At 43.2% G+C, this 27,483-nt stretch overlaps 1 protein-coding gene across 1 annotated transcript in view; it reads right to left on the bottom strand.

The window, feature by feature from the left end:
* ADGRL3 (adhesion G protein-coupled receptor L3) overlaps positions 1 to 27,483 on the bottom strand; it is a 713,779-nt gene that overhangs the window by 124,954 nt on the left and 561,342 nt on the right. Inside the window, exons 20-21 of the mRNA XM_084829694.1 lie at positions 15,195 to 15,320; positions 4,601 to 4,697 (exon numbers count right to left, since the gene is read on the bottom strand). Coding sequence (XP_084685820.1) covers positions 4,601 to 4,697; positions 15,195 to 15,320 — 223 coding nt within the window. The remainder of the gene's footprint in view (positions 1 to 4,600; positions 4,698 to 15,194; positions 15,321 to 27,483) is intronic.

Below are 27,483 nucleotides of genomic sequence, written 5' to 3'. Positions count from 1 at the left end.
CAGGCTGAATATGAGCCAACAATATGATGTGGCTGTAAAAAGGGCAAATGCTCTTTTGGGCTGCATTAATAGAAGCATAGCTTCCAAATCCCGGGAAGTACTAGTTCTCCTCTCTACTCAGCACTGGTGCCGAGTGTTTTCTAGTTCTTCTGCTCCTAACTGTTACCCTTTTCCAAGGATTATCCTCTACTTCATTTTTCCTCACCTCATCAGTTTCCTCTTCTGCCTCAGCTTGCTGTTGCTCTTCTAGCTTCTGTTCTTTGCTTTGCTGCTGTAGTTCCAGCATTTTGTCCAAGAACTCTTCGTGTTCTATTATTCCCTGGAGGGTCGACACTCACTGCTCCAATCCTCTTACCTTTTCTTCCAGCAGCGTGATCAACTTGCAGTTGTTGCAGGTGAAGGCCATGTTGTTCTCAGTCAAGAAAACAAACATGGCACACACCTTGCAGGTCACCACCACATAGAATCATAGAATCATAGAATAGTAGGGTTGGAAGGGGCCTACAAGGCCATCGAGTCCAACCCCCTGCTCAATGCAGGAATCCAAGTCAGAGCATCCCTGACAAATGGCTGTCCAGCCTCGTCTTGAAGGCCTCCAGTGTGGGAGAGCCCACCACCTCCCCAGGTAATTGGTTCCATTGTCGTATTGCTCTCACACTCAGGAATTTTTTCCTGATGTTCAGCCGGAATCTGGCTTCCTGTAACTTGAGCCCATTATTCCGTGTCCTGCACTCTGGGATGATCAAGAAGAGATCCTGGCTTTCTTCTCTGTGACAACCTTTCAAGTACTTGAAGAGTGCTATCATATCTCCCCTCAGTCTTCTCTTCGCAAGGCTAAACATGCCCAGTTCTTTCAGTCTCTCTTCATAGGGCTTTGTTTCCAGTCCCCTGATCATCTTTGTTGCCCTCCTCTGAACCCTCTCCAGTTTGTCTGCATCCTTCTTAAAGTGTGGTGCCCAGAACTGGACACAGTACTCCAGATGAGGCCTAACCAGTGCTGAGTAGAGGGGAACTAGTACTTCCCGGGATTTGGAAGCTATGCTTCTATGAATGCAGCCCAAAAGACCATTTGCCTTTTTTGCAGCCACATCACATTGTTGGCTCATATTCAGCTTGTGATCGACAACAATTCCAAGATCCTTCTCGCTCGTAGTGTGGTTGAGCCACATATCCCCCATCTTGTAACTGTGCATTTGGTTTCTTTTTCCTAGGTGCAGAACTTGGCATTTGTCCCTATTAAATGCCATTCTGTTGTTTTCTGCCCAGCGCTCCAGTCTATCCAGATCACTTTGAATTTTGTTTCTGTCTTCCAAAGTATTAGCTATCCCTCCCAATTTTGTGTCATCTGCAAATTTGATCAGCATTCCCTGCACCTCCTCCTCCAAGTTATTAATAAAAATGTTGAAGAGCACTGGGCCCAGGACTGAGCCCTGCGGTACCCCACTCGTTACCTCTCCCCAGCTTGAGAAGGTCCCATTGATAAGCACTCTTTGAGTCCGATTCTGTAGCCAACAGTGGATCCACCGGATCGTTGTTTCATCTAGCCCACTTCGAGCTAGTTTGCTCATCAGGATATTATGGCGCACTTTGTCGAAAGCTTTGCTGAAGTCGAGGTATATGATGTCTACAGCATTCCCACGGTCTACAAGGGAGGTGACTTGATCAAAAAATGAGATCAGATTTGTCTGGCAGGACTTGTTTTTGACAAATCCATGTTGGCTTCGAGTAATCACGGCATTGTTGTCAAGGTGCTTCCAGATGGATTCCTTTATCATCTGCTCCAGAATTTTCCCAGGGATTGATGTCAGACTGACTGGTCTGTAGTTCCCAGGTTCTTCCTTTTTACCCTTTTTGAAGATAGGGACAACGTTAGCCCTCCTCCAGTCATCTGGCACTTCCCCCATCCTCCATGATTTCTCAAAGAGAATAGACAGCGGTTCTGAGAGTTCTTCTGCCAGTTCCTTGATTACTCTAGGATGCAGTTCATCTGGCCCTGGAGATTTGAACTCATTCAAAGTAATGAGGTGTTCCTTGACCATATGCCTGTCGATCTCAAGCTGCAATCCTGCCTCTTCAGCCTGTACTTCGCCTTTGCCAGGGGGGTCATAGACCCTCTTTTGGGAGAAGACTGAGCCAAAGTAGGAATTGAGCACCTCTGCCTTTTCTTTGTCATTTGTTATCATTTTTCCATCCTTATTTAATAGCTGAACCACCATTTCTTTCCTCTGGAGAGTCTTGCCCTTCCACTGGAGAGTCTTGCCCTTCCATAGTGCCTCTTTTTCCTTTTTGTGTCTAGCTTCCTGGTTGTTCTAGAGTAGCCGGTGCCTGGTCCTCTACTCACTCTTTGTCTTTGTCTCCTTTGTCTCTTCTGCCACTGCAGCTCCCCTGGCCAACTCCTGTTTGCTCCCCCTGTTTGCTCCCCCTGTTCGCTCGCTCTGATCGCTCGCTCTCTGGGAGCTTGCTTGCTTCTGTAGTCCCTAGACCACCTGGAGCAGCTTCCTCTCCTCTGCTCTGCTCAGCTAGGAGGCAGGAAACAGACTGAATTGTTGTAGATCACAAGCTGAATATGAGCCAACAATGTGATGTGGCTGCAAAAAAGGCAAATGCTCTTTTGGGCTGCATTAATAGAAGGGCCATGGTGGCTTAGTGGTTAAGACGCTAAACTGCAGACTGGAAGGTCAGCAGGACAGCAGTTCGAGACCCGAGTGCTGCGTGACGGAGTGAGCTCCCATCTTCAGTCCCAGCTTCTGCCAACCTAGCAGTTCGAAAGCAAGAAATTGCAAGTAGATAAATAGGTACCGCTTCGGCGGGAAAGATAACAGGGTTCCGTGCACCTCGGTGTTCAGTCATGCCGGCCACATGACCACGGAAATGTCTTCGGACAATGCTGGCTCCTTGGCTTAGAAATGGAGATGAGCACCACACCCCAGAGTTGGACACGACTGGTTGGGGACACCTTTACCTTTACCTTTTAATAGAAGCATAGCTTCCAAATCCCAGGAAGTACTAGTTCCCCTCTACTTAGCACTGGTTAGGCCTCATCTGGAGTACTTGGTCCAGTTCTGGGCACCACATTTTAAGAAGAATGGAGACAAGCTGGAGAGGGTTCAGAGGAGGGCAACAAAGATGATCAGGGGACTGGAAACAAAGCCCTATGAAGAGAGACTGAAGAACTGGGCATATTTAGCCTTGAGAAGAGAAGACTGAGGGGAGATATGATAATGCTCTTCAAGGACTTGAAAGGTTGTCCCAGAGAGAAAGGCCAGGATCTCTTCTCGATCATCCCAGAATGCAGGACACGGAATAATGGGCTCTGGTTACAGGAAGCCAGATTCTGGCTGAACATCAGGAAAAACGTCCTGACTGTTAGAGCAATATGACAATGGAACCAATTACCTAAGGAGGTAGTGGGCTCTTCCACACTGGTGGCATTCAAGATGAGGCTGGACAGCCATCTGTCAGAGATGTTCTGATTTGGATTCCTGCATTGAGCAGTGGGTTGGACTCGATGGTCTTGTAGGCCCCTTCCCACCCTACTGTTCTATGATTCAGATATGTTTAAATAAGTCCCAGGGAGATTCCACATCACACGTGGGTACTTTCAATTCCCTGCCTTTTACAAGAGTAAATCCAAGTAGCCCCTAATCACATTAATTTAGTTAATTTTATATACATGTGTCAACTGTGCACAGAATATGGCTATTTAAGATAAATTAATAGAAGAGAGAATCAGAATTAATTCAATTGCTGTTCAAGATGTTTCAGTTTAGTTAAGAGAGGGGAGCTATTAGAATTTGGGTATCTTTCAGACAGTGACATCTCCTAACCTACTTAATTCTGGAGAAGAAATAACTGAGGGCCCTGGGAGTTTAGAAATAACATTTTAGCCCCTGTTTTGCCTCCCACATTGGCTCATCACTATTCATACCCCATCCCTCCCACATACCCACATCCCATCACTGGAACTGGGGTCAGAATGTTGTTTCCCAAACCCAATTTCGTTTAGTTTTTGGTTTTCATTTTTTTTTTTTCTAAACCTAGTTTTGAGCCTGGTTGAGGGAGTTCTCCCTATCGCTAGTTACTATACAGTTTTACACATTTTAAAAGATCTTTCTACAGACGTCTGGAGAACTGAATGAGTCATGCAACCATTCTGCACACAAGGAACAATGGTTTTGCTCCACATTATATAGCAGGTTTTCACATTCAGAAGGCCTTCAAAATTGCTTTTTTCTTGGCATAACAGTGCTTAGCAGACTATATCACTCCATAATTACCATTTCATTGCTAGCAATGAAGCTTGCCACCTTCTTGGCTTTAGCAGTTGACTCCAGGAATACTCTGCCTCACTGCCCCCTCCCACTGCAATTGCCTTTCAACAACAATATTTATGAAAATGCATGTTAAAAATAAGAAGCAAAATTTTAAAAATATCGTTTTAGTTAACGAAAAGCAGTGCATGATGCCCTCTTTTATTATCTGTTGTAACATTTTAATCCAAGGAAATTAGGTACAGCATATTTCAAGGTTGACAAGGCATCACCATTGAGACTCCTTAGTAATTACAAAGGTTATACATATCTGAAAAGTCCATAATTACCTCTGTTAAGTGATGCTGAACTGTTTATATCACCAGTGATGAAGGAGGACTCAGACTGCTTTCGAACAGTGTCATTCCACATCCTGCGAATACGGCTCTAGAGAAGGACAAGAGGGAGGGGCAGAATGTGAACTTCTAACAGAACATCTATAGTAGACAATGGCTTGCAGCTGTCTGCCTTTATGGAGGTGGCTTCTGGCATCTCAGGTACAAGGCCAGGGGTTTTAGTTTGCTGTCTGAAATCTTTCTGCTGGGCAAAGAATTCCTCACATACACTGCAGCATGGATCCATATAGCCCAGCATCCTAAAGCCCACAAGTAGGACAAGAAGGCCTCCCATATCATACAATTGCATCATATAGTTCTCAGATCAAGATAAATACAGATCAGGTCTCTCTTTGCAGAGGATCAAGGCCTGTGCAAGATCCTGCTTGACCTGAATCTGATATAATGTGCAAAGCAGTGATAAGAGGGCTGGATCAAAAGCTAAAAGGGATGTGTGGAGGGCTCCAAATATCTCTTCCAAAAACCACCTTTTCTGTTCTGTAGGGATGGGTGAATCTATCAGTTTTGGATGTTTCGCTTTCTCAGCCTTCAGTTCATTCCATCCCATCAATGTGTGATTCTTTTTTAAATAGTCTGTACAAAAATTCATATGGGTTTTTGTATATGTTGTCCCTGATATATGCATTTAATGCATGTTTGTCTAATATATACAGGCTATTTCCCCTTATATAATGCTGGTTTGTATTTCACTAATATATGCATTTTTCTTCACTCCTTTCTCTATTATAAGCATTTTTGTACAGATTTTTGGTTCAGAGAACTGCATTGCAAAGTCCAGGCAACCTAAGGACAGTTGCATTCTGGTTCGTGTATTGATTTGGAAAGTGCCAATTTGGGAATATGAAAACTAAACAATTCTCCCCCATCCCCACTCATCTGCCTGCACTCCCACAGAGAGAGACTGTTGCAACCTTCTTTCCTGCTGCCTTAAGTTTCTGCCAGGGTATAGACAGTGTAGCCATTATTCACTTCTCATTGGTAGCCAGGGTGCCAGAAATGTACACGTTCCTACATATTGTCATTTAATGGGAGAACAGTGAAGCCATTCTGAGATGCAGTACACAGAAGCATCATTTTAACTGTTCAGGGGAAATATGAATTATTCTGCTGGATCAAACCAAAGGACCATCCAGTCCAGCAGTCTGTTTCCAATAATAACCAGCCAGATGAAAACAACATTACAAGCAGGATATGTTGGTAACAAACATTTCTTCTTGTCTGTCCCAAGCATCTGGCAAATCAGAGGTACGCTCCTTCTGAACATGGAGGTTCCATATGTGTGTACCTGAAATTCCACAGAAATTTCTTCTTAAGAATAGTAAGTGATAAAATAGCAAAGGCAAGTAACCACCCACCAACACCACAGGGGCGGTGTGGGGGGTATTGTTTGGTGGGACGCAATTTGAGTAGATGACATCTATGTGAAGTGGTCATGTACAGAATGGAAGTGTTTTACATGCTGAGGTGGATGTTGAAGAACTCATGGAGGGTACAATGCAGCCAAAGACCTCATGATTAATAAATTGCTTAGCATTTAGGATATATTTAGAAACAGAATTAGGCTAGATAAACCACTAATACCTGGAGTAATATATGGCTTAAATTATAATCCCAAGGAAGAGTTGTATTCCTTTACAATGTGAAAAAATACAAGATGCATCTAAAAAAAATACAAGATATCAAAAGTATGATGAAGAAGCAAGTACCACCATGGATCAATTTTCTTTTCCAAATTGTTGTTAGGAAATAAACCGTTGTTTGCGTGCCAAATGAGCACTACGCCTCCTTTCTGCGTCTTCCATCTGTCGTCGCTCCCTGCGTCTGCGCCGAGCGTCCAGCAAGCCCCCCTCCAGCGCTCTCTCACTATCTATCCCAGGAATGCTGGCAGGAGGAATCTCTGCCAGTTGCAGGGCCTGGGAGGGATGAGCATGCTCCTCTCCCACGGATTGTTGTTCCTCCTCAGAATCAGAACTGCTCTGGGGCTCTATTGGCTCAGTTTCCACCCTGACAGCAGGGACGCAAATGGCGGCCGCTACGACAGCTGCCATTTGCGGTCGCAGCAGCCCAACAGCAGCCGGAAAATGACCCGGAGCCGCTGCTGGCGGAGCTGCTGCTGGAGCCACCGCCACCACCAGGTAGGTCCGTTCCAGGGGTGGCCCAGGGGGGTGGCGGGGGGGTAGTCCGTTCCGCCACGGACTCTGGGGGGCTGGATTCTAAAGAATCTGGCCTCACTGGAGTCCATGGCGGAATTCTCCAACATCCCTACCTTATTTATCATTGTTCTGAGTTTATTAAAATCAGCTTTCCTAAAATCCAGGGTACGTGTTTGGCTACATTTGGCTTTTGCTTCCTTTTGAACCAAGAACTCAAGTACAACATGGTCGCTTTCCCCCAGAGTTCCTGTAACTGCTACTTTATCCACTAAGTCATCTGTGTTGGTTAGGATCAAGTCAAGATAACCAATCCTCTAGTTCCTTCCTCTACTTCTCTGGGAGTAAACCCCAATGAATGCAATGGGGCTTACATCTGAGTAGCCATGTTTAGGATTGTGCTGTCAGTTACATTAAGGACATATTCCCTAATTATTGAGAATTTATTTCATGTATAATTCCTTCAGCCAGAAATATTTATGCAAAATATTGGAGAGGAACAGATACTCCTGCATTCTTTGTTTGGGAAAATAAACTGCATGCCATTTTGTCTAAGCTTACTAATTATAACATCAGAGTAAAAAAGCAAGGCAATGCTGCAATACATTTGTTCACAATTGGGCTGGTTTTATTATTGGAAAAATAGGCTCATCATATATCTACAAACGTATGTTCTTTGGAGTAACTTCATGGTTTCTCTAATTTAATGCATGATTTGGACAATGGCATTTCATCCAACAACCCCAAAATTATACACAAACATGTTTTGGGGTCATCTCTGAGTAGCTGAGGAGATCCAGTGTGTTCAGAAGAGCACCTACAGTAATCACAGAACCTCATAACAGTAGCATATCTTTGGTCTCCCTGAAACAAAAGACATAGCGGCAGATGATGTAACCAATGATTTGCTATGGCTAATGAGCAAGAAATACAAATTGCACTGTAATATGAAAGAAAATTAATCAGAGTAACTCTCCCATTTAGTGATCTACCTAAAAGATTAAAAATCTTTGCTTCATCGTACAAATTGAATATTTCCACATAGAGGGATGTATAGAAAATGATCAAGGGTGATGGCAAGCTCATGCAGAGACTGCTTAATGCTGCAGGTGCTGTCCAAAAGATACAAATTTCTGATGTCCTAACACATGAGATATCCCCTGTGCCACTGTCGCTTGTTTAGGTTGGAGAACAGATGAACAGCATGCCAAAGGCAGACTTTATCTACATTCCTATTACTGGAGTGGATACTGTACATGAGGTTCCATACTTGGATCATGCCCTTCTTCAAACCATAGGGAAGCCCCAGGAATGTCAGGCATGTGCTGATGTATTCTTTTGCCTGTGATGACACTTTGGTGACAATGCATGCAGACACATTGAAGTGTATTCGACAAAGGCTGCCACACAATCCAAGTCAATGGGTCTGAAGAGGCCAGATTGAAAGCTCATTGATGGACCTTTGACTGATGCTCTGACTTGGTTTCCTGCATTGAGCAGGGGGTTGGACTCGATGGTCTTATAGGTCCCTTCCAACTCTACTATTCTATGATTCTATGACCTGATGTGCAGCTCATTGGCAGAACAGTGAGAACCTGACAAGGGCTGAGCTGTGTGGAATCCTAGGTGAAGTCGCACACTTTACCCTGGATAAATCACACTGGAGCCTCTGGGTCAAAGGAACAAGAACACTTGCATTTATTGCAGGAAATAGATGTTGTATAGGAGGGTCCCCAACTCAAGATGGAGGGAGACTGAAAGAGATGTCTCCTCTCCGAGAGGCAAGAGCATGAAGAAGGAGGAAGAAGGAAATGAGGTCAGAAACCCTAAGAGTATTAGTCTACCATGGGAAGGAAGATCAGCACAGATTAGAGGACACTCTAGGAAGCTTGGAGTTCCTCTCTCTCTCTATTCTCTTTCTATGCAGACACATCAGCCTTTTTCTTTTCTTTTTTTCCTTGGAGGTAGCCGAGTTGCACCCACACTTCCAACGGCACTACTAGGGCTGCGCATAGCCACCCTGACCCTCTTTGGAGGCTGATTCAGAGGTCCTGAATCAGCTGCGACTTGCACTGCTCTGGAGCTGGGGTGACCCGCTTTGGGCTCTAGAGCCAACGCAAGATCTGGAGACCCAAAGCAGGGCCCCGGTTGCCACCACCACTAAGCAAGCCCTGCCCACCCTGCTGCTGCGGCTGCTGAGTGAGCCCCTCCGCCACCACCGAGCCACACGAGCCCCCCCGCTCCTTACCTGGACCTATCAGGACAGTGCGCAGCCATTGGCCATTTTTAAAAAATGGTGACTCCTCTTACTGGAAGAATCACCATTTTCTTTCAAAATGGCAATATCCCCAAGATGGTGACTGCTGTGCATGCTTCCCAGGGGTCCAGCTAAAGAGTGGGGGGCTCACACGGCAGCTGTTTGGATTGGGTTGAAGCACCCTGAAGTGCTTCAGAGCAATCCAACTTGTTTCGGAGCACTTTGGCCTGATCCTGACCCACTCTGGAACTGCAACGCTTTGGTCTGAAGTGCCCGAATCCGCTTTGGGATTCGGACTGAAGCGGTACACAGCCCTAACAGATAAGGCAGGTGTTTCATTAATTACCATGGGTAAAAAGAAAGCTGATCTAGCTTGCTTACCCTGCGATGTCCTTATGACATATTGCAACAGCAATATGAGCTGGTGACTGCTAGTGGCATCGCTAAACCAAATGGAAGATGATTAACTAGGAGAGATTGACTGCATAATAAACTTTGATGGATGGATGGATGGATGGATGGATGGATTGAGAGGCTGCCCCAATCTTCAGGGAAACCATATGGGGGCTGACACCAGAACATGTTTGTGAGATGGTTGAATCCGTTGTATCATATCTATAGATGCAGACCTTATGCTTCCATTGTTGCACTTTCTGTCCGCAAAAGCAACTGAAACATGGGAGAAGACTGAGCCAAAGTAGGAATTGAGCACTTCTGCCTTTTCCTTGTCATCTGATATCAATAAAGATGGCAAAATTATAACAGAAGACAAGGAAAAGGAAGAAGTGCTCAATTCCTGCTTTGGCTCAGTCTTCTCCCGAAAAAGGCTCTATAAGTCCCCTGGCAAAGGCGAAGTACAGGCTGAAGGGGCAGGATTGCAGCTTGAGATCAATTGGCATATGGTCAAGGAACACCTCATTACTTTGAATGAGTTCAAATCTCCAGGGCCAGATGAACTGCATCCCAGAGTAATAAAGGAACTGGCAGAATCGCTCTCGGAACCGCTGTCTATTCTCTTTGAGAAATCATGGAGGACAGGTGAAGTGCCAGGTGACTGGAGGAGGGCTAATGTTGTCCCTATCTTCAAAAAGGGCAAAATGGAGGAACCTGAGAACTACAGACCAGTCAGTCTGACATTGATCCCTGGAAAAATTCTGGAGCAGATTATAAAGCAATCAATCTGTGCCTTGAAAACAATGCAGTGATTACTCGAAACGAACATGGCTTTGTCAAGAACAAATCCTGCCAGACCAATGTGATCTCATTTTTTTATCAGGTAACTGCCCTTGTGGACTGTGGGCATGCTGTGGACATAATATACCTTGACTTCAGCAAAGCTTTCAACAAAGTGCCCCATGATATCCTGATTAGAAAACTAGCTAAAAATGGGCTAGATGAAATAACTATCAGGTGGATCCACAGTTGGCTACAGGATCGGACTCAAAGAGTGCTTATCAATGGGATCTTCTTAAACTAGGGAGAGGTAATGAGCAGGGTACTGCAGGGCTCGGTCCTGGGCCCAGTGCTGTTCAACATTTTTATTAATGACTTGGCAGAGGTGGTGCAGGGAATGCTGATCAAATTTGCAGATGACACAAAATTGGGCAGGATAGCTAATACCCTGGAAGAGAGAAACAAAATTCAAAGTGATCTTGATAGGCCGGAGCACTGGACAGCCATCTGTCAGGGATGCTTTGACTTAGATTCCTGCATTGAGCAGGGGGTCAACTTGATGGTCTTATAGGCTCCTTCCAACCCTACTATTCTATAATTCTATGGAAGGCCTCTATAACAGTTAGAAAGCAAGGATGCTACCCATTACATGCCATTGAAGCTTTAGAAACCTATGAAGTATTTCCTAAGGTTCCATGTGTTAACAGGCTGTGACACATGGAAATAAGTCCTCCTGGAAGTTTTTTTTTAAAAAAAACAAGGCCATCTTATCAGTAGTATTGATCAAAATGGGTATTACTTAGATGCCAAGAGAATTGTGTGCCACATGTATGGTACCCTAGATGTCAAAACCATTGATGATGCTATACTGCAACTACTTACCAAGGTCAAGAGGCATGCACAAATGATACTTCCAACAAAAGATGCTCTTCAATTCAAAGTTACGCATGAAGGGGTCTGTTCAGCACTAACAGTATTTAGCCAGATCTTTGCCTAATGATCAGGCAAAGGTCTGGTTATTTATTTATTATTGCATTTATATCCCACCTTTCTTCCACTGTGGAACTCAAGGTGGCTACATGTGGTTCCCAGGTGGTCTCCCCTCCAAGCACTGACCAGACCCAGACCTGCTTAACTTCAATAGGGTGGCTGCCTCATGTGCCTTCGGACTATGCTTTGGAACCTGTACTCTGGTTACAAGTAGATCAGTTTTTTATAGACGCAGTTACTTCTCTGCTTGGAAGAAGGAGCCTGGTTTTTATCAGTGGTCTGGACAAGGTTATCTCCTGCATCTTCTGCCTGTCTGGAAGTAGGCACACATGGATGCAAAACAAAATGCAAACACAGCAGAGTGCACCTGTTTCAAAAATTATTTGAAATGTAATGCTGCCTGCAACAGTGATGTTATTTAACAATTTCTTTATACTCTTTATGCAAGTGATAACCAGATGCTGACTTATTCTGTAAACGTTGCCCCTTCACATTTTTGAACATGATTATTTATACACAACCTGTATTTCTGTTTGTCTATTTGTATCTACATGCTATTTATAGTATGTCTTTTTTCTTGTACCTGCTTTAAGGGCTATTGCCATGTCTCTTACTTATGGTCATAACTTTGTAAATACAGTCTGACTTGGACATCCATGCATTAAATAATATGAAATGAGTTGGCTACCGAATAAGTAATAGGCTTGGGACATCCCTTGTGTGGGTTGGCTAAAATGATATGGCAATCCAAAGCCATGTTTTTGCCATAATTTCCAGTGTTTTTGTTGTTTGAGCCTTTATAGCACCATTCACTCTTCAGTGATAGTTGCCCTTTGCTATACCACAGCTCTTTACCTTCATTGTGGTGTATAGTATATCAAAACTGGTTCATTACTTTCAGAGCTGCAACAGTTTTCCCATCGTGTGCAGTGATGTGTGACCTTGAAAATGACCTTCAAGGGCTATTTCTGAGGGTGACATCTGTCCACATCTTTTTTGTCATTATATGCACAATCGATCTGGCAGGGGTGCCTGGTTTTAACTTGCCAGCATGGGTAGCTCATTTTCTTAGGGCACAATCTTCTGGCCTGGCCGCTAGTCAGCGGCTAGATGGCCATAGGAAAGGTCAGTTCCTGGGGACTGACCTCAGAGCCCACACTCCAAGGTTGATTCTGTGAGAACAGGCTTCCACCCCCTCCTGCGCTGCCTCGTAGGCAGCATGGAATGGCCCTGCGCTCCGCGCTTGGAAGAGGAGCACAGAGCAATGAAAACGGGGCGTTCCTGGGGGTGTGCTGGGGCAGAGAGGGTGGAAGTGCCATTCCAATGCTTCCTACGCGTCGTCCGGCGTCCGCTCGCCCCACTCTGACTTCCTGTGGCTAGACAGCTGAAATCGGCTGTCTAGCTGCGAATGCAGGGCAGCTGAAGTATGGAAGGAATAATGATCCCCTCTGTGCTGCTCCTGCCCTGCATTGGATAGGTGGTCACCTCCAAGTTCAGAGGTGGCCATCTATCCCGATAGGATTGCGCCCTAAAGCACTTTCTGGATGTTGCCTAACCTACCTAAGGTTTTAATGGCATTTAAATGCTTTTATGGGTTTGGTTTGTCCCCCAGAATTAGTACTGATTCTTCTCAGCTGTTTTTATTTCTGTTTCTGTCTGCTGTTTTTAGTGGGTTTTGGAGTAATTGTTTTTTTGTTTTTATATTTATGGTTTTTAGCTTACCTTGACTCTTTAGAAATAAGGCCGGATACAAATTTAAAGATAAATGAACAAACACTAAACAACCAAAACAATAAAAATCAGGTTAAAGCAGCAAGTATACAAATTACTCAGTTACAAGTTTTGGATAATTCAAAAGAAAAGCTCTGATGCCTGAAGAACATCAATGTTTGTGCCCACAAACCTGTCTGGGGAGGTTGTTGCATAAATGTGCCGTCTCCATTGAAAAGACAGTCTCCCTGGTCATCACCCGCCTAACCTCTGATGTCAAGGGCACCTAGAACAGGGATTCCAAAGCAGATATCTCTAAAAGCAGCCAGGGTCATGTGGAAGGAGGTGGTCTTTCGAGTATTCTGACCCTCTGTTGTTTAGGGCTTTATAACTCACAACTAGCACCTCGAATTGTGCCTAGAAACACACTGTTAATTGGTGGGGAATGTTTTATATAGATGTTTAGAGTGGTGCATTCCAGTTAGTTTTCTAGCTGCCATGTTCTATACCATTTGAAGTTTCAAACAGCAACGGCAGGTCTATGTATAATGCATTGCAACAATCTAACCTGGATGTTAGATATTAGCATTTCCAAGTCCCCAAACTGTTTCTAAAGCCTAGTTCAAATATAACATCTTAAGACTAACAAATGTATTAGGAATTTAGTTCAGATTTATGATCTGTGTACTCTCTGAAATCTGAACCTACTCTGGGATTTCGTAGTTGGGAGAAATATTTGTGCCAACACCTTGGTTATTTACTTCCAGCTGATGTTTCTGATACTGGAAGAAATTTCTTAACTGACTTCTTGGGTAAGAATTAACAATGTTGCATCAATAGCAACATAGATCACAAACTGTTTTCCTAAGAAGTTAATGGTTACTCCCTGTATGTTTTAGTTCAAAATTAAATTGGTGGAATGTCAGGTATAATTACATCTATTAGCAGAACAGACTAAAGTTGTGTTTTCTTTCTATTGATTAAGTTGTAAGCTGCTGTATTTTATATGAACTGCCCTTCATAAATCTGTTCCTGTGCCTTACTGAATAAAAAGGTAACCTTGGCACTATAAACACATAATAGAATCTGGGACTGCTCTCAGCAATTCAGAGTAAATAAGGCTAAAGGGAGATTTTTCGAGGAAGGATATGTAACCTCAAGAGTGTTGCAAGAGCATTATGGATGCAGGCACATTCCAATTCAAGCAGAAGGATAGCCGATTAAATATAGGTGGAAAAGTTGGTAAAAGGCAGGAATCGCTACAGCACATAATTTAAGTCCGCAGATAGGAGGATAATGGCATATTTTCCAGCATTTCAGAGGTTAAATAAGGGCATTTTATATACTTGAATCACCCCACTTCTCATACCAAAGATCACTGACTAAATCCCTCTCCTCCCTGCCCAATTATTACATATTGCTGTAGGCTCTTATCTAGCTGCTGTATGATGTATTCGTTTACTGTGTAATGCACTGCTCTAAGATCAAAGTGGGCTTTTAAAGATATAGTAGAAAAGCATCCTTTATAATGGTATCAACAGTTCAAAATGAACCAAGTATGTGAAATGGCACAGCTGATGTATGTAGAATGGGCGTGAGGGCTGAGCCCTTGTGGAACAGGTTTTAGAAACTGTTATTTGTTCATTTATTTGTCTTTAAAATGTATATTCTGCTTCATTGCAATACTCTTTAAGGAAAAAAGGTCAAGTCCCTGACCTAAGGAGTTTACAGCTTACATTCTCTCTCTCTCTCTCTCTCTCACACACACACACACACACACACAGAATGTGAGAGGAGAGAAGGGAGAAAAGATAAAGTGGCATGGAAGTTTCAGCTTAGATTTTCTAAACATTGCCAAAACAATCTATGGAATCAGTTCTCTATATCACATTATCATCCATGGTTTGGCTGGGTTTCCCCCCATACTTGCAAGTGACAACCAGTGATATGGAAACAGGGTGGGGCATCACCCCTCAGTGTGATTATGACATGACATGGGGCAAATAATCCTATATATTATGGAAGACAAGGGAAGAGGTATCTCATCTTAAGTAGAAGTCTCATGTTATGAATAACATACACCTGTCCATTATAGTGCAAATACAACCTAATGTGATAAGCACTGTATAAGTGGAGCAAGGTTTTCAGATATTTTACCGTGTTCTAGTGATTATGACCAAGCAATTAACTATTTTGGGCATGGAAACAAACTGCTCAGACCCCTTCAAGCAAAAGCAACACTTTTTACCTGTGACCCTGTAGAGTATCGTCCAGGAGTTCGCGACCCAGATGTTTTTCCTGAGCCAATGGAGCTCTCTGTACTTTTCCCACTACAGCAATGTGTTCGCAGGCATTTCCCATATTCTTTACGTACCTAAGCAATTAAATGGCAATATTTATTAGCAGGAAACCCATTCTTCAGCTCTGAAATTGATTGTGTGTGCGTAGAGAAGGAAATTCATTAGTCATTGTTTCTGTATATCTATTACTTCTGGTAATTTTATATTTTAAGACACATTTAAGGAATTGCTTTTAGGATGTTCACTGATAACCTCAGACCTGCCAAGGAAAATCAAAGCAATGCAAAAAAAGAGTTCACTATATTTATTACTGAAAATCAATATCCTTTAAGGCATAATTGGTACTTGCGTACAATTGTTTGCTTTCTGGCACAAGTGCAAAAAAGAAAATTCTCTCTGGGAGGCAGGGAGAATAAAAACAAAGCAAAAAATAAAATACACAGAGAATTTTCAGTTTTCTTTTGCGCTCTTGAGGGGAAACATGAATGATGCACCTCTGAATATTTGCCTTGGATAACACTTCATTTTTGGGCCACAGTTCCTCACAAGTTATATCCTCTATACAGCTGACTAGGAGCCATTGGCACTGATAGACTTAGCACAGTTTCTTAAATTGATAAGCATGGTCTTCAAAAGTGAAAAGGATGCCCTGGAATGAATTAATAATAATGGTGGACTTGATTAGCCAGATACCTGCTGGGAAACTAAGGTGTATCCTGACCACCATTATTTTGCAGTCTGCTATTGAGAAGTCTCATGCAAAAAAGATTATGTAAAACCGGGGTGGAGTTTGGACGCCGAAGGCAATGGCGGCATGATCTTGGAGCTCCCTGCCCTCAGGAAATATTTTAAGCTGAGGAAAGTTATCAAAATGGAAATAACTCCTGGAAACAAAATTCCAGATAGCCGTAAATGAATCTATCAGGAAGAACAGAGAGTGGAATAAAACACTTATTTAAATCAACAAATAAAGAGGCGGGAAAAGGAGACATGGGGAAACAGAGGCTCCAACCAACGTTTGGAAACACTGGGACTGGAGAGATGGCTGTATCAAAAGAAGAGCTAACTGAGCAACTAACAACACTCAGACAAGATTTATTGACTGCCTGGAAAGAAATTCTGGAAGACAAATTGGGGCAATTACAAGAGAGAATGAAAGAAACAGAAGCTGCAGTTTCAGAGAATGCAGACAGGCTCAACGCACATGGAATACAAATTAAATCTTTAAGGGAGCAATCCTGTGGCTGCTAATCAGCGGCTAGACGGCCATAGGATACGTTTGTTTCCAGGAACGACCTCGGAGCCCGCGCTCCAAGGTCCATTCCCTGAGAACTGACCTTCCCCCCCTCTTGCACTGCCTCACAGGCAGCTCAGATCGGCCCTGTGCTCCACGCTCGGAAGAGGAGCATGGAGTGGTGAAAATGGGGCATTTCAGGGCGGGGAAGGCAGAAATGCCAGTACAACACATCCAATGTGTCATCCAGCAGCCACTTCCCCCACTCCGCCTTTCCACGGTTAGAGAGCTGAAATCGCAATGCAGGGTGGCTGAAGCATGGAGGGGACCGTCCCCTCCGTGCTTCTCCTACCCTACATTAGATAGGCGGTCGCGTCTGAGTTCAGAGGCGGCCGCCTATCCCAGTAGGATTGCACCCTAAGACAGTTAATTGAAGAGAATAGTTTAAAATATAGGGATGTACGAAAGTGACTTACCTGTTTGCGGATTATGTTTATGGGGGGGGAGGCATTCCGTCCCTCCCCCCGGAATCCTCGACGGGGGGGAGGTGCTCCGTTCCTCCCCCCAGAATCCTCTAACGGCCGGCTGTGCTCCGTGGCAGCTCTGCAGAGCAGCCGGCCAGGCCCAGCCAGGCCAGAGCCATCCGCAGCCGGATTTCCGGCTGCGGAGGGCTCTGGGTAGAAAAACAAAACAAAACCGCGTACGCAAATGGCAGCGGCTATGGCCGCCGCCATTTGCATTCCTTCTTTTTGGCCGTCTTAATCTACATAAATATTTACGTAGACTATGACGGCGAAAATAAAGGGGAGCGCAAATAGCGTAGCGGGCACTATTTGCGTCCCTTTTTGATTCACCATTTTAGCCTACGTAAATCTTTACGTAGGCTAAAACGGCAAATCAAAAGGGGACGCAAATAGCACCCGCTACACTATTTGCATTCCACTTTATTTTCGCCGTCATAGTCTACTTAAATATTTACGTAGACTAAGACGGCCAAAAAGAAGGACCGCAAATGGCGGCGGCAGTAGCTGCTGCCATTTGTGTATGCGAGTTTTGTTTTTTTTTAAACCCACCCAGCCATGATAGGCTACGTAAAGATTTATGTAGCCTATCATGCCTTTTTTTTCTTTTCTTTTTTTACCAAGACTGGAAATGGTGGCGGCGGCAGCCGGTCGGAAGACCAGCCGCTGCCTCTGCTGCCAGCCGGAAGATCCGCTCCAGGTAAGTCTCGTCCTGGGGGGGATCCGCAGGGGGCGGGGGGTGGCAGGCCATTCCGACACAGATTTCGGGGGGGGGGGGCGAATGCACTGGCATTCAGCCTCACCAAGATCCATGGTGGAATTCTCTGCCATCCCTATTAAAATATGAAGATTTGTCCAATAGAAATCATAGGAAAAATATACGTATTTGTGGAATTATGGAGACTGCAGAACAAGAATCTGTTAAAGAATGTATTGTAAAATGAGTAAATGACTCACAGAACTACTTCCTGCATGTAAAATACAGATGGATGATCGTGAAAGAGCTCATCGGGCACTAGGACCCAGAAGGTTAGAAACAAGTTCCACTGGATGTTATAGTCCAGTTGGCAAACTATTCTCTAAAGGAAAAGATAATGAAAGAAATACAGCTAACGAAAGAAATAAAATATATGGACATGGCTGTGATGTTTTTACAAGACTTAGCTCCAGAGACACTACAGAAAAGGAAAAATCTAGATGCGTTCACAAAAAAACTTTGAGAAGAAGGAATTAAATATTTCTGGGGCTTCCCTTTCAAATGGCAAATAATACATAAAGGGAAAACTTAGCTGGTAACAACCAAATCTGGGATCAAGGGACTGTTCGAAGAGTTGAAGACAGAAATCCCAGAAGAAGAAAAGGGTGAAGAAAGGACTGCAGATGACCAGACAGATGTTTCAGATGGCGAGGGGGAGGAAATATGGTGGCAGACTACAAGCATAAGAGGAAATAAGAAAGAGAAAAAGATAGCAAATGTTTTACAAGAGAGTTACGAGAGTGGTCATGAAGGAGAAAACAAGGAAAGGAATAAATATGGATTGAGCCATAAACAGGAGGAGATGAAATAATTATTGGCAAAAAGAAAAAGAAACTGAGGGCGAGGGAATCTAAGACAGGGAGCCAGCTTATGAAGAAATAAGTTGGCTCACCACCCCAGAGAGGATAAGGAAGTGTAGTTATTTGTGGCTTCACAAAAAGCTTAGGGATGACCTGAAAACAAAAAAGGACACATATAGGAAGTGGAAAGAAGGCCAAGTAACAAAGGAAGAGTACAGGCAGATAGCACAGAATTGCAGGGATGGCGTCAGGAAGGCTAAAGCTGAGAATGAGCTGAGGTTAGCAAGGGATGCTAAAAACAACAAAAAGGCTTTCTTCAGCTATGTGCATAGTAAAAGGCAGAGGAAAGAAATGGTGGTTCAGCTATTAAATAAGGATAGCAAAACGATAACAGATGACAAAGAAAAGGCAGAGGTGCTCAATTCCTACTTTGGCTCAGTCTTCTCCCAAAAGAGGGTCTATGACCCCCCTGGCAAAGGCGAAGTACAGGCTGAAGGGGCAGGATTGCAGCTTGAGATCGATAGGCATATGGTCAAGGAACACCTCATTACTTTGAATGAGTTCAAATCTCCAGGGCCAGATGAACTGCATCCTAGAGTAATCAAGGAACAGGCAGAAGAACTCTCAGAACCGCTGTCTATTCTCTTTGAGAAATCATGGAGGACGGGGGAAGTGCCAGATGACTGGAGGAGGGCTAACGTTGTCCCTATCTTCAAAAAGGGTAAGAAGGAGGAACCTGGGAACTACAGACCAGTCAGTCTGACATCAATCCCTGGGAAAATTCTGGAGCAGATGATAAAGGAATCCATCTGGAAGCACCTTGACAACAATGCCGTGATTAATCGAAGCCAACATGGATTTGTCAAAAACAAGTCCTGCCAGACAAATCTGATCTCATTTTTTGATCAAGTCACCTCCCTTGTAGACCGTGGGAATGCTGTAGACATCATATACCTCGACTTCAGCAAAGCTTTCGACAAAGTGCGCCATAATATCCTGATGAGCAAACTAGCTCAAAGTGGACTAGATGAAACAACGATCCGGTGGATCCACAGTTGGCTACAGAATCGGACTCAAAGAGTGCTTATCAATGGGACCTTCTCAAACTGGGGAGAGGTAACGAGTGGGGTACCGCAGGGCTCAGTCCTGGGCCCAGTGCTCTTCAACATTTTTATTAATGACTTGGAGGAGGAGGTGCAGGGAATGCTGATCACATTTGCAGATGACACAAAACTGGGCGGGATAGCTAATACTTTGGAAGACAGAAACAAAATTCAAAGTGATCTGGATAGACTGGAGCGCTGGGCAAAAAACAACAGAATGACATTTAATAGGGATAAATGCCAAGTTCTGCACCTGTCAGGGTGGACACTGAGCCCATGGAGTCCCAGAGTAGTTCTGATTCTGAGGAAGAGCAGTCGCTCCTGGGAGAGGAGCGCGCTCCTCTTTCCCAGGGCCAACAGCTGACGGAGATTCCTCTCACCAGCATTCCTAGCTTAGAAAGCAGTCCAGGGAGTGACCGAGCTCAGATAGCAGACTTGGTGGATGCGCGACGCCAACGCAGAGAGCGGCGCCAGATGGAGGGCGCGGAAAGGAGGCGTAGTGCCCGGTTGGCGCGGAAACAACGGCTGCGCCCAGAGGATCGAAGGGAAAAGGGGAGGGACTTTCCCTAGTCCTTAAGTTCAGGGGCCTGCCAGTAATTCCCTTTCAAACGGGGACCAACTGTTCCAACTTAGGGCATAGGTACTGTGCTGCTCAGATCTAGTTGCAAACGGTAGAGTTGTTAAGTTGTAAAAGAAGAATAAAGCTTTGAAAAGAATCCCTTTGTCTGTGTCTGGACTTGGCTACTGGATTAGACTGAGAGAGGCCTCCAAGGAGCCCTTGACAGCACCTAGGAAAAAGAAACCAAATGCACAGTTACAAGATGGGGATACGTGGCTCAACCACACTACAAGCAAGAAGGATCTTGGAATTGTTGTCGATCACAAGCTGAATATGAGCCAACAATGTGATGTGGCTGCAAAAAAGGCCAATGCTCTTTTGGACTGCATTAATAGAAGCATCGCTTCCAAATCCCAGGAAGTACTAGTTCCCCTCTACTCAGCACTGGTTAGGCCTCATCTGGAGTACTGTGTCCAGTTCTGGGCACCACACTTTAAGAAGGATGCAGACAAACTGGAGAGGGTTCAGAGGAGGGCAACAAAGATGATCAGGGGACTGGAAACAAAGCCCTGTGAAGAGAGACTGAAAGAACTGGGCATGTTTAGCCTTGAGAAGAGAAGACTGAGGGGAGATATGATAGCACTCTTCAAGTACTTGAAAGGTTGTCACAGAGAAGAACGCCAGGATGTCTTCTTGATCATCCCCGAGTGCAGGACACGGAATAATGGGCTCAAGTTACAGGAAGCCAGATTCCGGCTGAACATCAGGAAAAACCTCCTGACTGTAAGAGCAATACGACAATGGAACCAATTACCTGGGGAGGTGGTGGGCTCTCCCACACTGGAGGCCTTCAAGATGAGGCTGGACAGCCATTTGTCAGGGATGCTCTGACTTGGATTCCTGCACTGAGCAAGGGGTTGGACTTGATGGCCTTGTAGGCCCCTTCCAACCCTACTATTCTATGATTCTCATACTGTTCCAGTTTTGTTTTTTTCTCACTGCTTTTATTTTACAACCTTTCTCTCTAAATTTGTACTGTCAAAATATTTTGTTTGTTTATATAGGAGAGTACTGAGATACTACAGTGATAAACTCTGGAGATAAGAACAGCGAGGAGGAAATTAAAAGGAAGTGAAAGTGATACTGGCTCTTGGAAGCAGGGGCAAAAACCTTTCAGGAAAAGGGGATAGGAGAGGGGGGAAATGGGGGGGGATTGAAAATAAATGAATACACAAAAGGGAAAGAACAGGTAACTTAGGGCTTTCAGGAGAAAAAGGGAAAATAGAAGAAGGAGAAGGAAAAGGGGAAAATTAGAAAGGGAAAGAAAAAAGAATAGATAAAAATAAAATAAAATTTAAAATAAATATGGTACAGTGCACATCTCTGAATATAAGAGGAGAAGGGGGTTGGGTAAAATATACTCAAAGTATGAATTGATATCCGAGATGAAGCCTGAGATATTGGCCTTGTAGGCCCCTTCCAACCCTACTATTCTATGATTCTATAATTATTTTTGCAAGAACTTCATAACCCAAAGATAAACAGTGGGATATTGGGTAGTACACAATGGGGACATAAATTCTTAGCTTTGGGATCTAAAAGAGCAAGGGGGTAGGGATATTAATTAATAAGGAAATAAATTTTCAATTAAAAAGAATGATGAAGGATAAAAGGGGAGATATATATTTGTAGAAGGGATATATAATAAAGAGTTGATAACATTGGCATCAATATATAGCCATAACATGAATCAACCAAATTTTCTACAGAAGATCTTAGCTAAACTTAACAGATTCTCAAAATCAGAAAAAAAGCATTTCAGGAGATTTAAATTGGAATCTTCAGGGGGAAATGTCAAAACAAAGAACAACTTTAGAGCAAGACAGAAGAGTGTCCGTATATATGGAAATATTGAAAAAATATGATGTTTACGATGCTTGGATCGAAATAAACCCTAATGACTATAGCCATACATATTTTTTAGAAGTATATAAAAGTTTTAGTAGGCCAGATACAATTTTAATGACAGAAACCTTTTAATGAAGAATTAAGAAAAAGGAAATTGGACAAATAAAAGTAACAGACCATGCCTCAATCAAAGCTTGTTTAGAGATAGACCAAGAAATTAAAAGGGATTATATATAGTGACTGAATCCCATATTATTAATTAAGGAAGAAATTAAAGATGGGATAAAAAGGAATATAGAAAGATGTTTTGAAGGAAATAAAATGGGAAACAACAGAAACAATTAGATGGGAAGCGGGAAAGGCAACAATAAGACGTGTTATGTATAAAAGAGCTAAGTTTAATAAAGAAAAAGGAGAAGGAGAAGAAGGAGAAGGAGACATTGGATCAAGAAATTAACAGATTATTGGAGCAGTACAAGTATACTGGACAGATTAGAATTAGAAAAGAAATGGAAAAATTGAGGAAAGAAAGAATGCCATTAGAAATAAATAAAACTATGGTAGACATGTTATATGTTAAACAAAGGTATTACGAGTTTACAGGAAAAAGTTCAAAATTGTTTATGAATAGGGTCAGGAAAAAGAATACTAAGAACAGAATTTTAGCTTTGAATACAAAAGAAGGAATTAAAACACATGATCAAATGGAAATGGGAGAAATATTACAAAGTTATTTTAAAGATCTTTATGAAGGGAAACAGATGGAAATAAAGCAGATTCAGGAATACCAAGATAAAACAAAAATACCCCCACTAAAAGAACAACAGAAACAGTTTTTAGAAGCAGACATAGGAGAAGATGAGATTAAAGAAGCTATAAAAGAATTAAAAAATAAATCACCAGGCCGCGATGGGTTTACATGCGAATTTGAGGATGTGTTGGTGCCACAACAGAAAACAGAACCATAGAATCATAGAATAGTAGGGTTGGAAGGGGCTTACAAGGCCATCGAGTCCAACCCCCTGCTCAATGCAGGAATCCAAGTCAGAGCATCCCTGACAGATGGCTGTCCAGCCTCGTCTTGAACGTCTCCAGTGTGGGAGAGCCCACCACCTCCCTAGGTAACTGGTTCCATTGTCATATTGCTCTAACAGTCAGGACGTTTTCCCTGATGTTCAGCCAGAATCTGGCTTCCTGTAACTTGAGCCCATTATTCCGTGTCCTGCACTCTGGGATGATCGAGAAGAGATCCTGGCCTTCCTCTCTGGGACAATCTTTCAAGTACTTGAAGAGCGCTATCATATTTCCCCTCAGTCTTCTCTTCTCAAGGCTAAACATGCCCAGTTCTTTCAGTCTCTCTTCATAGGGCTTTGTTTCCAGTCGCCTGATCATCTTTGTTGCCCTCCTCTGAACCCTCTCCAGTTTGTCTGCATCCTTCTTAAAGTGTGGTGCCCAGAACCAAAAATCATATCAGGAAATACAAGAGGGGGCTCCACTCCCAAAAACATGGACACAAACAATAATAACATCGATACCCAAATTAAACAAAGATAAATGTAACCTGGACTCCTATAGACCAATATCTCTACTGAATGTGGAATACAAGATATTCACTAAAATATGGGCAAAACACCTGAAAGAAGTTATTAATGATTGTATAGGTTCGGATCAATATGACTTTAAAAAAATAGGTTTATTGCAGATCCAATTAGGAAAGTATTTAGTATGAATAGTATTTGCAAGAGATTTAGTCTTGTCCGTTTTAATGTGCTGCCATTGACACTATTAAATGGACGATTTAGTAAGATCCCAGTTAGTGAACAGATATGTTTCTGTGGTGCTGGAGTAACAGAATTGGTTGAACATGTTCTCTTACAGTATGAATGCAGAAAAAAGCTAATTTCCCCACTATTAACAGCCTTCCCAGGAAGTAGCTCCACCACTTTGACATCCATTTGTTTAAGGGATGCATCTTCTTGGGTTGCTGGAAGGGTTGCCAGGTTTTTTATGATTCCAATGCGAACTAGGGAAAAAATGATGTTATTTTCTTGAAAGAAGGAACCTCATAAATTGTATTTTGCAACTGTGCTAGTTTTAATTGTGTTGTATACTTTTTTTTACTGATTTTGCTGATCTGTGATGGTAATAAATGAATTGATTGATTCATTCAATATTTGCAAGAGAAGAAAGATTCCAGTTGTAATAATGAGACTTGATCTTTACAAGGCATTCGATACGGTTAACCCAAAAATTATATTAAGTCTGCTAAATAAGTATAAACTGGGGAATAGGTTTAAACATAGTAGAGGTGATATATGTACAAACAACAACAAAAATAAGGTTCAACAGATTAGAGACAGAAGAAATAAGGCTTAATTCAGGAAGAAGGCAGGGGTGTCCCCTTTCAGCATTCTTGTTTACAATGGTAATTGAGTTTCTAGCTGATAGAATCAGCGAAAACATGGATATCAAAGGGATACTCATAGGCAAGAGAGAATTAAAATTGAACCTATATGCAGATTACATTTTATTTACATTAGGAAATTCAGAAAAGGGAATAAAGGAACTGATAAGGGAATTAACAGAATTTCAACAGGTGGCAGGACTAAAGGTTGTTGTTTATTCAGTCAGTCACTTCTGACTTTTCATGACTTCATGGACCAGCCCACGCCAGAGCTTCCTGTTGGCCATCGCCACCCCCAGCTCCCCCAAGGTCGAGTCCGTCACCTCCAGAATATCATCCATCCATCTTGCCCTTGGTCGGCCCCTCTTCCTTTTGCCTTCCACTTTCCCTAGCATCAGCATCTTCTCCAGGGTCTCCTGTCTTCTCATGATGTGGCCAAAGTACTTCAGTTTTGCCTTTAATATCATTCCCTCAAGTGAGCAGTCTGGCTTTATTTACTGGAGTATGGACTGGTTTGATCTTCTTGCAGTCCAAGGCACTCTCAGAATTTTCCTCCAGCACCACAGTTCAAAAGCATCTATCTTCCTTCGCTCAGCCTTCCTTATGGTCCAGCTCTCGCAGCCATAGGTTACTACGGGGAATACCATTGCTTTCACTATGCGGACCTTTGTTGTCAGTGTGATGTCTCTGCTCTTCACTATTTTACCAAGATTTGTCATTGCTGTCCTCCCAAGAAGTAAACGTCTTCTGATTTCCTGGCTGCAGTCAGCGTCTGCAGTAATCTTTGCGCCTAGAAAGACAAAGTCTGTCACTGCCTCCAAGTTTTCTCCCTCTATTTGCCAGTTATCAATCAAGCTGGTTGCCATAGTCTTGGTTTTTTTGAGGTTTAACTGCAACCCAGCTTTTGCACTTTCTTCTTTTACCTTCGTCATAAGATGCCTCAGCTCCTCCTCGCTTTCAGCCATCAAAGTGGTATCATCTGCATATCTGAGATAGTTAATGTTTCTTCCAGCGATTTTAACTCCAGCCTTGGCTTCATCAAGCTCAGCACATTGCATGATGTGTTCTGCATACAAGTTGAATAGGTAGGGTGAGAGTATACAACCCTGCCGTACTCCTTTCCCAGTCTTAAACCAGTCCGTTGTTCTGAGGTCTGTTCTTACTGTTGCTACTTGGTCATTATACAGATTCCTCAGGAGGCAGACAAGATGACTTGGTATCCCCATACCACCAAGAACTTGCACAATTTGTTATGATCCACACAAAGGCTTTAGAATAGTCAATAAAACAGAAATAGATGTTTTTCTGAAACTCCCTGGCTTTCTCCATTATCCAGAGGATATTGGCAATTTCGTCTCTAGTTCCTCTGCCTTTTCTAAACCCAGCTTGTTTAGATAGGACTAAAGGTAAATAGAGAGAAATTTGATTTGATGTATCTGAATATAGGACCACAAGAACAAATAGAAATGTCAAGAATGACAGGTATCTCTTTAGTAACAAAAGCATTCAGGTATCTAGGAGTTCAAGTCCCTAAAAGACAGAAGAATGTGCTGGGGTCACGAAGAGTCGGACACGACTGAACGACTGAACAACAACAACATGGAAGGAAATAAAGAATGACATAGCCAGATGGGGAAAGATAAATTTAACACTTTTTGATCAGATTACAACTATAAAAATGATGTTATTACCAACATTTACTTATCTGTTCAATGTGCTTCCACAAGAAATCCCATTTAAAAGGTTTAAGACATGGCAAAACAGCATAGAAAAATTTATTTTTAAGACTAAAGGGCTATGAATAGCAAAGGTTTTCAGATACAGATCTATGCAAGAAGGACGGGGTAGAATCATAGAATAGTAGGGTTGGAAGGGGCCTACAAGGCTATCGAGTCCAACCCCCTGCTCAATGCAGGAATCCAAGTCAGAGCATCCCTGACAGATGGCTGTCCAGCCTCGTCTTGAACGCCTCCAATGTGGGAGAGCCCACCACCTTCCTAGGTAATTGGTTCCATTGTCATATTGCTCTAACAGTCAGGACGTTTTTCCTGATGTTTAGCCAGAATCTGGCTTCCTGTAACTTGAGCCCATTATTCCGTGTCCTGCACTCTGGGATGATCGAGAAGAGATTCTGGCCTTCCTCTCTGGGACAACCTTTCAAGTACTTGAACAGCACTATCATATCTCCCCTCAGTCTTCTCTTCTCAAGGCTAAACATGCCCAGTTCTTTCAGTCTCTCTTCATAGGGCTTTGTTTCCAGTCCCCTGATCATCTTTGTTGCCCTCCTCTGAACCCTCTCCAGTTTGTCTGCATACTTCTTAAAGTGTGGTGCCCAGAACTGGACACAGTACTCCAGATGAGGCCTAACCAGTGCTGAGTAGAGGGGAACTAGTACTTCTCGGGGTTTGGAAGCAATGATTCTATATATGCAGCCCAAAAGAGCATTTGCCTTTTTTGCAGCCACATCACATTGTTGGCTCATATTCAGCTTGTGATCGACAACAATTCCAAGATCGGAATGTGGTATACCACATTATTAAAACATATTATGATGTGTACCAACTAAGACATATGTGTATCACCCCTGCAGTGGGAGTTGAACTCTTAGGTTAGAAGTGCCAAAATAGTGATAAATCAGATCCAATGGTTTACTCACAAGGAGACTTTATTGGTTAACTTGCAGCACACAGGCGTACCCAATGGTTGGATCAGACAGCTCCTCTGAACCCTGAGCCCCTGGGTCCAATGGGTTTTAAACCATACATGTCAGCTCAGCAGTGAGGCAGCAGGACACTAGCAAGCGCCCCCTAGCGGGCATTCCCAGCATAGGCTAGAAGTGTTTGGTTCTCAAGCGCAGCCACCTGTGAACAGACTTCGCTTCCCGGGCAGAGTGCTTGGTAACACTCTCACTCATTAGTATGGAACGTGCTAGGCTGCGCTATCGGCCCTTT

Source organism: Heloderma suspectum, chromosome 2 (genome assembly GCF_057233095.1).
Source record: "Heloderma suspectum isolate Gila_16-S chromosome 2, 16-S_ref, whole genome shotgun sequence".
In the NCBI taxonomy this organism is placed as follows: Eukaryota; Metazoa; Chordata; class Lepidosauria; order Squamata; family Helodermatidae; genus Heloderma; species Heloderma suspectum.
Note: the sequence above shows the minus strand (reverse complement) of the source record. Positions and strands in the feature narration are given on the sequence as shown.